The sequence below is a fragment of the Phalaenopsis equestris genome, unplaced genomic scaffold (assembly GCF_001263595.1).
Source record: "Phalaenopsis equestris unplaced genomic scaffold, ASM126359v1 Scaffold000025, whole genome shotgun sequence".
NCBI classification, from domain to species: Eukaryota; Viridiplantae; Streptophyta; class Magnoliopsida; order Asparagales; family Orchidaceae; genus Phalaenopsis; species Phalaenopsis equestris.
This window is the reverse complement of record NW_018164467.1, coordinates 866,041-877,005: the sequence shown is the minus strand read 5'-3', so window position 1 is coordinate 877,005 and position 10,965 is coordinate 866,041. Positions and strand designations below refer to the sequence as shown.

At 34.5% G+C, this 10,965-nt stretch overlaps 2 protein-coding genes across 3 annotated transcripts in view; both read right to left on the bottom strand.

Annotated features, from left to right (window-relative positions):
* LOC110018582 (HBS1-like protein) overlaps positions 1–8,648 on the bottom strand; it is a 14,847-nt gene extending 6,199 nt beyond the window's left edge. The window contains exons 1-3 of one of the 2 annotated variants that reach the window (XM_020715931.1): positions 8,426–8,648; positions 8,209–8,319; positions 5,568–6,055 (exon numbers count right to left, since the gene is read on the bottom strand). In XM_020715931.1, the coding sequence (XP_020571590.1) occupies positions 5,568–6,055; positions 8,209–8,319; positions 8,426–8,509 (683 nt within the window). In that variant the 5' untranslated portion in view covers positions 8,510–8,648. Of the gene's footprint in view, positions 1–5,567; positions 6,056–7,237; positions 7,335–8,208; positions 8,320–8,425 lie in introns of those variants that run through there. The other variant, XM_020715930.1, reaches the window with a different exon arrangement.
* LOC110018577 overlaps positions 8,649–10,965 on the bottom strand; it is a 21,567-nt gene continuing 19,250 nt past the window's right edge. The window contains exon 5 of the mRNA XM_020715924.1: positions 8,649–8,722. Within this exon, the coding sequence (XP_020571583.1) occupies positions 8,649–8,722 (74 nt within the window). The remainder of the gene's footprint in view (positions 8,723–10,965) is intronic.

The following is a 10,965-nucleotide window of genomic DNA, read 5'->3' as shown; positions in this document are numbered from 1 at the left end:
CGTCATTCTAATTTCTAATTAATGATATACATTCCTACTTTATTTTTTCTAACAATATTTTTTTAGACGCATCTTTTGACTTATTATGTACATACTGATTCAAAAAAGGGTGATCCCCAAAAGTTTTTAGTCAAAGCCTCAGTTCTAATGCAGACCAATATGTTATAGTTATAAGTAAATAAATATAGCTAAGTGCTTTGAAGCATATCTTATATACTCTTATAAATAATGCAGACCAATCGGTCAGTAACACAGGGAATATTCGCTGCGAGAGCGCATTAAGATGGCAATAACCCAAGTTATTCTCGTGTTATCCTCGTGTTACTCCCATGTTATTCTCGTATTTCTCTTATGGTTTTCGGCAAGAGTTATTACAATATAACACGTGAGTAACGCATGTGGTGCACCGCAAGTAACACGGAGAAATTAGGAATATCACCGATCTAAGATATTAAAAAATTATCACAAATCTTTGATTGTCTGAATAACACAAGGAAATAAGGAATAACACCGATTAATCAGCGGTAACACGGAGGAGCAACACGCTAGAATACACGTGGTAACGCAGAGTAACACCGATTAATCGGTCAATAACACAATGAATATTTGCTGCGAGCGCGCAGTAACACGTGAGTAACCCAAGTTATTCCCGTGTTATTGATGTGTTATTCCCGTGTTATTATCCGTGTTATTCCTGTATTATTAATGTGTTCTTCACGTGTTATCCTCGTCATCTTCTCGTGTTACTAACGATAATCCTCGTGTTATTCACGTGGTATTCACGTACTATCTTCGTGTTATTCACGTGTTATTGAAGTGTTATTATCATGTTATTCTCGTATTATTTACGTGTTATTCCCGTGTTACAGTTGATATATACGTTTGAGCAGGATAAATACACAAATATTTCAACAAACACATATTATAAACCACAAATAACTTTTTCGTAAAAACGTTTACAAATGATACAGTATTACAGCTTTTACAATATCAATCAATATAAATTCTCACTTATGGAATCCATCAAAAGTCCAGTGTACGTTTCACTTAGTTGCGGTGCATAGTTTTCCTGCAGTAGGTGAGTAATACGAAAAACAATTAAAGTAAATGATTTTATATAAGAGGTAGTGATATGATATTGTATTTTATCAGCATACCTGAGTAAGGATCTCTGTCAAACTTTGCTCGAATGCGTCCACGACTCGACGGCTACTTGCTGCTTCTTGTTCCATTCATGGATGCAATGGATCAAATTAGAAGTACGCATTATACATGGAATGGAATGAGAAAATACTAAATTAAAAAATTTATACTTTTGGTTTCTTATTTCTCTACCAATGTCCTTTCAGCCTAGCTGTAGATACTCCTTTCGGCCTTTTTTTTAGCAAGGTCGTTCACATTGCATTCTATATTTGTGATTTTATTCTTCTTTTTTGTTTTCTGTAATTCTATCGTTCTCCCTGTTATAGCATCCTCAATATCTCCTGATAACTTTTTAAACGTCTCCCACAAACACTCCTCAGCTAACTCATGTCCTTGTGCTCTATTAATGAGTTGATATGCAAATTTTTTGGAGCATGAACTAAATATAAGGGAACTTGAAGAAACATTATTACAGTCAGAGTCTTTTAGCTCTCTGCACCTAAATCTGTTATACATGTCCCTTTTAGCATTGATGGACCACCGCAATAAGAAATATTTCTTCAGAATCACCTTTATTTTTGCGAGACTTAGAACAAATAGTGCATGAGAGCACAACAACCCCATCATCTTAAACTTTTTGCAACTACATGTAACCTCACAAGTAACATTGTCAACTAACATATTTCAGGACTGTTTTGTCCCCTCATCATCCAATCTTGATACATAATATTTAGCATCACTCTCCACTGATACTTTAGATGTTAGCCCACATAAGTCATTCAAGAGCTCTTGTTCAAACATTGAGTAAAGCTTCCTTGTATAGAATGAGGCAGTTTGCCTCAGCATGTGAATGATTTTAACAATGGGTGTCCTCACGGACTGACCGTATTTGAAATCTTCATCTTTCTCACTCTGGCGCCACGATTTCATTATGTTCTCAAGACCGATAAAACAATCTGTGAGAGAGCTAGTTGGCTTTGAAACACCATGACAAATATTATTGGTCGACTCACTTCTCTATGTTGATAAAATTCTCATACCGAATATATCCTTATTAAATGTTGTTGACTATTTATGTCTTATACGATACATTTCATCTAACCAAACATTGCTTTGTAGTTCCCCAAACTCAATCATTAAGGACCACGTTTCTTCGAACTCCTCAGAATAACACGTGCTCAAAGAATTCTCATACCGAATATATCCTTATTAAATGTTGTTGACTATTTATGTCTTATACGATACATTTCATCTAACCAAACATTGCTTTGTAGTTCCCCAAACTCAATCATTAAGGACCACGTTTCTTCGAACTCCTCCTCAGAATAATACGTGCTCAAACATTTATAGAAAAGTCCACAGACACTCTTAGTACGCACTCCACAATGTACTTTGGAAGGCAGTTTGTTGTAGATATGACATTGAAATAATCTATGACGTGTTTGTGGGAGGCATTCTGCAATGGCTCTTGTCATTGCTTGATCCTGATCGGTAAAGATTGTTATGGGATGTTTGTCTCCCATTATTCGAATGAATGATTTGAATAATCACATGAATGATTCAGTAGTCTCATCAGATAAAAATCCAACTCCAAACAGTACGTTCTGTCAGTGGTGGTTAACCCTCACAAATGGAGCGCAACATAAGTTATATTTATTTAATCTGTAGCTTGTATAAAAAATTATGACATCCCCGAAACAGTCATAATCCAGTCTGCACAATTCATCACTCCAAAATATGCTTGTTAACCTATCAGACTCATCTGTTTGGAAATCTCAAGCAAACATGTTGCCCCCAGCTTGTCTCTCCATGAACAATTGTATTAAAGCATTGACATCTCCCTGTTCAATTTTTTGTCTTATTTCTCTCTGGATAAAATTAAATGCATCTCTTTTGGTGCACTCCAAATTCTCCACACCACCAACCTCCGTGGCAATGAAATTGTATGCATGTGTTGCTCTGATGCCTGAACCCGTCATGGATCTCAACACATCTGCATTAATCCCAATTATCCTTCTGTTGAAACGAAGAAGATGTTTATCACCACTTTCAGCCAAAGGATGATTATGATTTTCAATGACTTTTGCCACTTTCCAATTGCCTTTGAAATCAACATGAAATCGTACCATGGTCTTCCAGCCAGTTCTCGTGTCCGCTTTTCTGAACTTAACTGTGTTGTTAGGCTCTTTCTTATAGCCAGTTTTTCCACAAATATAATTTTCAACTTTGAGTTTCTTGGAGTTCGGCCAGTAGGTGGTATGGTCCTTCCGAACAGTGAATCCCACGTGATGTGCATAGGCACGATAGCTTTCATATGCTTCTTCCTCACTGTGAATAATGCTGCTAAGAAACTTCTCTGTAATAGGATCATTGCAAACTTGTGTTGCCTCAGAGGACTGCATAAAACAATGGTGACATCAGTAACACCAGAATAACACAAGGGTAACACAAAAAAACCATAATAATACCAAAGCACTGTAGAACAGCACCCAAAAGATACTACATCAACACCTACGTTTATATGCAGTAACATCACAGTAACACCAGAATAACACAAGGGTAACACCAATAAACCAGAAGCCTAAAACCATAGTAACGAAAAAAAAATCATAATAATACCAAAGCACACTGTAGAACAACACCCAAAAGATACTACATCAACACCTACGTTTATATGCGGTAACACCAGAATAACACAAGGGAACACCAATAAACCAGAAGCCTAATACCATAGTAACAAAAAAAAATCATAATAATACCAAACCACACTATAGAACAACATCCAATAATACTACAAGAACACCTACGTTTACATGGAGTAACACCACAGTAATGTAGAACAGCACCCAAAAGATACTACATCAACACCTACGTTTACATGGAGTAACACCACAGTAATGTAGAACAGCACCCAAAAGATACTACATCAACACCTACGTTTACATGGAGTAACACCACAGTAACACCAGAATAACACAAGGGTAACACAAAAAAACCAAAATTCCTAAACCATACTAATGAAAAGAAAAAATCATAATAATACCAAACAACACTGTAAAACAACATCCAAAAGATACTACATCAACACCTAAGTTTATATGGAGATAAAACTAAAGCCTAAACCACCTAAACGGTGCTGTACTAAATAAAAGGCAAGAATCAAGAGTAATAGCAGAGTAACACCGGAATAACACAACAGTAACACCAAAACTCACTTGATCTTGACCTTCAAAGTTCAGGCTGAATGATGGCATCTCAACGTTCATGGAGACTTTCGGCATCTCAACGTTCATGGAGAAATCGACTTCCAGCATCTAAACGTCCATGGAGAATTCCAACAAGACCTAGCTATGGCGGAGCTGTGAACGGAGCTATGAACGAAGGTGTGAAAAAGCGTGTTAAAAAACCAGCAAAAATATTTCTTCACCCTTCGAATAGAACACAACCTGGCGCGAAATAATTTTATCATGGCGAGATTTTTTTCAGAATTCGGGTTTAGGGCCGAGCCCAGGTCGCGAATACTGATGGAATAAGTGGGACCGTAGTTTACAGTTGGCGCCATCTTATTGGATACACACCTAACTTAAGGTGCGTAGTACTGATGGAATAATTTTCCCAGTTCAAGGGCCTGTCTCTAAAAGATCATCATGCGTTAATTTTTTGTCCCATTTAAAGGATCACAGTTCCCTCATTGAGCTGAAAGGAAACTATGTAAGAGTTCTGTGCTCGACCATAAAGAAGCCAAAACTAGTGGTGGTTCTAGAGGAACTTTCAAGTTAATGCTTCCCGATCAGGCTGGAATCTTGACTGAAAACCCAAACATATATAAATCAGTGTAGCCTGTCTTGTTTTGTATATACTCTCATATGTTACTACTAACTTGTAAAAATGTTCAATTCATACATCCTCCCACACGAAGATTCTTGTTCTTTAAATAAAATAATACTAAATTTCAATCTGTTCTAAAAGCACCTAACTTTTCCCTCAGGTGTGCATATAAGTCGACATTCACTTGTCCATCAAATGCTATAACAGTTCCTCTTTAGTTGAAAATATTTCTTCAATCCTACAGGTTCAACATGCAGCTGCTTATCCTTTATTCTGCAAAATAAACTCATCATGTAAAACTCAATTATATTTAAGCCTATATTGTTGTTCAAGATTAATTTTTTGGACGACGACATCTCGTATTCAGTAGAAAGTTTCAAAGATCATATCCATCAGCCAAATAGGTCTTGCAAGGATCAGAAGAGAGAGCTTGATTTGTTGGTATTGTTAAATAACAAGCAAAGATTGCTTCTAGAAAGAATGCAACCATAATGAACTTCACCAAAAATAGAAGAAGAAAATGAACAACATAACATTATGGAGCAATTTTGTCACTGCAACTTCTCTGAGTGACACACAGCCAGAAAAAAACTTACCAAGACATCTGACCGTTAGAAGCCAAGCTAACCAAATTTTGATTATCCATAGCACTCAAAGGAATCCAAGTGATGAGTGTTTCCTTGAATCCACAGGATCTCAGAAAAGAAGCTAGTTGGAATTTTATGTAATCAAATCTTTCCTGTGAGTATCCAACAGCATCCATCTTATTGACAGCAACAATAATTTGCTCAACACCAAAGCTCCTTATTAGTTGTGCATGCTCCTTTGTCTGTCCAACATCATAGACACCCATCCCAGCTTCAAAAGAACCGGTAGACGCATCAACAACGAGGATGGCAACGTCTGCCTGAGAAGCACCAGATATCACATTTGAAATAAAATCTTTATGCCCGGGAGAATCGAGTAAAACCACACGGTATTTCTTTGACTCGAAGTAGGCAATTGCTACGGTCATTGTTATACCCCTTTCTCTCTCTTCAGAAGTTTCATCCATTGCCCAGGCAAAGGCAAATGATCCCTTCCCCTGCATTTAGAACATTTTAAACATTCTAAATAAACAGAAGAGTGCCTAAGGACACACATATAGAGCTCTTGCTATGCATCAAAATATAGAGAAATAATAATGATGAAATCCATCTTCCATTTTTAGTCATAGAGCATGAATAAGGTGATGGAAAATAGTTCTTATGTATCCTGGCAGCCACTTCATCCGTGTTAAGATATACAACTAGCTCACTAGTGATTTTATGATAACAAATTTTATGTGTTGTCATATAATAGTTTACTAAGTTTTTGACTCGTTCATTTATTACAAAGCAACCATGGAAAAGATAGCACGTAATGTTAAACAATCTGCATGTGTTTGCAACTAAAGAGACAAGTTTCAAAAGGGTAAATTCACAAAGACAACGATAAATTCAAGGCATATTTCTAAGTTCGGTTGTTTAGGTTGTTTTCAAAAAATAAATTGAGTAATTATTTAACCAAAATCTAAAGGATGATAGGCACACTACTTAATGTTAATCATTTTTAATGTTTATAATATGTTCAAAAGATCGGTTATACTTGACCGTGTTTTTGAAAGTTAAAATAGTTTCAAAATGCAAACTTCTTTATAAAACATAAGCCACCCTTATCATACATGAAATTCAGAGTACAAAAGCAAAACCACTAATCCAAGGTTGGTTTTTTTTTTTTTTTTTTTGTAGCATCAACATTATTTTCATATAAAACCTCTTTAAAGAATGTTTATTATAACTACTAACACTTATATTCGAAATTGAGTGAGCTTTAGACTTATGGTTAGTTATTTTAAGAAAATATGGTTTCATTATAATGTACTTTTTGTAATACATCAATTTATTTTTCAATTAAGAATAAAAATATGGTTTGGACAAAAAATCTTTTGGAATATGTTGAATTTATCATATCACTCGCATGCTTCAAATGTCTTGATTTTCCGATGTATATTTTTATTTTTCAAGGTATTTTTTGAATGACAGTTAAAAGCTGAAATCACTAAATTTTTATATTTTCATCAAATTTTGATAATTTTATAACAATTCTTGATAATTTTATAACAATTATAGAGTTATTAAATTTAACTAAAAACTATACAGCAAATTATTAATATTATCCAAGTTTCTATAGAAAAATTTCATAATTTTAAACAGTATTTAATTATTTAAAAAATCATGCAAAATACCTTCTGAGCAGTTTTTGAGATCTCCTTGGGACACGTAGCATGTACATGTGGACTGGTGCCCAACAGCATCCACAATAGCTAGTCTTTGTTTTGACCTCTATGTAAGATGAAGTAACGCCAAATGAAGTAGAAAGCCTAATAAAAAATACTTTTTACAGAAAAAATCAAGCAATCATCAAAACCTAATTTCTCTTTGAATTTATTTTTGGTAAAATCAATCTCTTTCAATCCCTTTAGCCTGTTTGATTGTAGATCTAACCTTGTTTATTTGTAATCATTTTTGCATAAAGATTATTTAATTTATTTGTTGGCATTAGGCCTGTAGTACACTAAGCTCAAGGAAGACTTTAGAAAAGTAGTTATCCTTTGTAAATTTGGCTTCGAGTTTACCTTTCCTGTAAAAGAAAGGTGTTGTTCTTCCCATATATAGAAGGTTGTTGGCTATACTTCACTGTAAAGGAAAGATCTTATTGGAATCCTAAGTGAGAGTGTGCTTAGATAGGCATATAAGCCAGTTAGACGTTAAACCAAATAAAAATCAATGCATCATTGGTTTTTAAACCTAGATTTACATAATCACTCAGCTTGCTTTGCTTACATTGGTGATTTGAAGGCTAAGTGATATTGTGCTATTGCACTCAATAAAATTATTCTGTTGTGATCAATAATTTTATTACTAACTCTTTGCATCATATTCACATCATCATCATCATCATAAATTATATGGAAAATTCGATTGTGTATAAATTGGTGTTTAACATGTTAAATGAACATTGCTTATGAGATTGAGTATAACAATGAAGCTCATACATAACAGTGATATTGGTCGCATATATAGCTTATATTTATCCCTACACCATGACATACTTGTTCGTGCATAATTTTTTAAGTATATTCATCTGTGCATACTGTGTGAATGAAATAAACAAAAAAAGTAATTATAAATACTTAACCAAGTAAATATCAAATACCTTTTCTTTAGCCTCTTTCTGATATTTATGCATTTCTTTCTTTGAAATTTTTCCCAAAAGATGGAGCAACCTCCCACACAAGGTAGATTTTCCAGAATCAACATGTCCAACCTAAAAATATAAAATAAATTCCTGGCTTGAAGGGTTTTGAAAATAAATTCAGATTAGTCATAACTAAGTGTAAACAACCACAATGCTAAAACTGCGATCAACTTACAATAGCAATATTCAACTGGTTCATAGTTGTTTGTCTTTGTTCGGAAAATACCCAGTTCTCTGGCTTGTACTGAGAAGGTGACATAACTTTCTTAATATTTTTTATCGTCTTCCCCAACTTCAAATGGTGTAGATCGGTAACAAGAATTTCTGAGTCATTATCAGTGGCGCCCAATTTGCTGCTCCAGTTTTCATTTAAATGAGATGATTGGGAAGAGGGTTCTTCAGAGTTTAACCATTTTCTTCTCATCAGTGCTACTCGGCAGAGCAACAGGGGGCATTGTTGTGGCCAGATGATCTGGAACAAGATTTGGGGGAAAATAAAGTTTGGAGTTTGGAATGGTTAAGAAAATGACAAGTCAAACTTCATCAAGTTTTTCCTCATTCATGCGAAAGAAAAATTTCCTCAGTCATATAATTTAAATCATAAATTTACTTGACCTAGTTGAGTGAGCTAAATTAGTGGTTTAGTGAAAAGAATAAAACAAAAAAAATCAATAGATGTTTCCTAATTGTATTTTGGTTGCAGTTTCCAACATATCCATATTATTCTCATTTTTCTTCTTTTCATTTTATCTTACTGCTAGAAGAGGGAAAAGTGATGGTGGATACTAAGTGGTCTTAATTCCTAATGCAACCAGAATGATGCAATAATTGTAAATAGCAGAAGAAATTGGGTTGTCCGGACCAAAGTTCACTAAAAAAATTTGTCTTTCTATAAATGTAAACCACAGAAAATCAAAACAAAATGATGATACAATACCCAGTAAATTCATAAGAATTAATAATAATTTAAACCACAAAATATAAGCAGCAAATGAATAGTTTTCAACTGCTATTAATAACTCAATTGTGGCAAATTTGACCAAGATCAAAACGGCATAACAATAACAAGTATTAGAGAAAAACTTAACATGGAAAAAAAATCATGATTTGAAAGAGATAAATTTGAAAGAAATAATCAATCTAAACCATTAACTTCACGGGAAAAAAAAACTACAATAAACAGCATCCCTCACAATTCAGGAAAAAAGAAGTCATTCATGTTTAAGTGGAATTATTTCTTTTGTGGAAATTGTTGATGGAGGTCATCCTCAAATCACAATCTATAGGCGCAAATAAATCATCAAAAAGATATCACAAAATGGAGATAAAGACTCTTAAATGTTGTATCAAAATCCAAATTTTATAGCAGGACAAAGATGGATCTTGTTTTGGATATGATTAATTTTGAATTTCAAATGCTTGATTAGAATAAACTCGTAGTAATCGTAGCTGCTCGTTGTGATTGTTGATGTTAATTCTTCATAGCCACTTGTTGTCATTAATCTTACGGAGCATCGCTCGCTATTAATTGGTTAATGCAGACTTTATTATTTGTTGTAACAGTATAAGAGAAAAAAAGACCAATTATGAAAGAGGTAAAATCATCCTCACATGAATCCTATAATAGTAAAGACAAGCAAAAAGAAATACATGAAAGGAAAAATATAACACCTATATTTTCAATTAATCAATTCATAATAATTACTTACAGATAAAAGAAATAACATAAAATAAGAAAGCCTAAAATAGGAAAGGAAATAAATCCAATCCAAAGAAATAAATAAAAAATAAGAAAATATATTTAATCCAAAGAAATAAATCTAGTCCGCATAACTTCTAACATGAATAACTTATTTCCTAATATAACTTTTAACACTTCCTCTCAAGTTGAAAAATGGTTGACAACCATGTTCAACTTGGATTAGAAAATATCAAACAATGGGCGAAAAAGATTCTTTGTGAGGTAGAACTTGAAGTCTTCATCCCTACTTGATAATCAACCCCAAGAGCATTTAGAGATGTTTTTTAGTTGATTGTGATTGTCTTTGAGTGCAAATTCTGCAATGTCTGTAGGTAGGTGGAAGACTCCTACAGATAATGCTGCAGCGAAGTAAATAACCTAGAGAAAAAAACTAACTACTAGTTGACTGCGGTTGTCTTTGATTGTAGTTTCTACAGTGTCAGTAAGTAGGTGAAATGCTATTATAGGTAATGTTGCAGGGAAATACACAATCAACAGGAAAAGCTGCAAGGTATGATCTGCAAAAAAAAAGTAAAAAGCTCCAGAGGAGGGTCTGCTGCAGGAATGATTTCAGAAAAAGGGTCTTCTGTCGGAAAAAAACTCTGGAGGAGTGTCTGCTACAAGAAAAAGCCCCGGAAGAGGATCTACTGGGAGGAGGGTCTGCTGCATAAAAAGTTATGGAGGATGACTTGCTACGGAAAAAAGCTCTGAAGGAGTGTCTGTGGGTAGACTGTTGGGATTCCATGCTGAAGAAGATTCAAAGCTTCGTGAAGAGTGCCTTCAAAACCGTCACAATCAATGTCGGTGGATGAAATAGAAACCAGACAGAATGATATCAACTACGGAGCAGAGCGAAGCGGTTTAGGATGTAGAAAAGAAGCCAGATCAGGAGCTCCAGCGTGGCCTCAAGCAGCACGGCCTGAGACAGGGCAAAGCACCGAATGTTCTCTAAGGGAAGCTCCATATTGAGGATG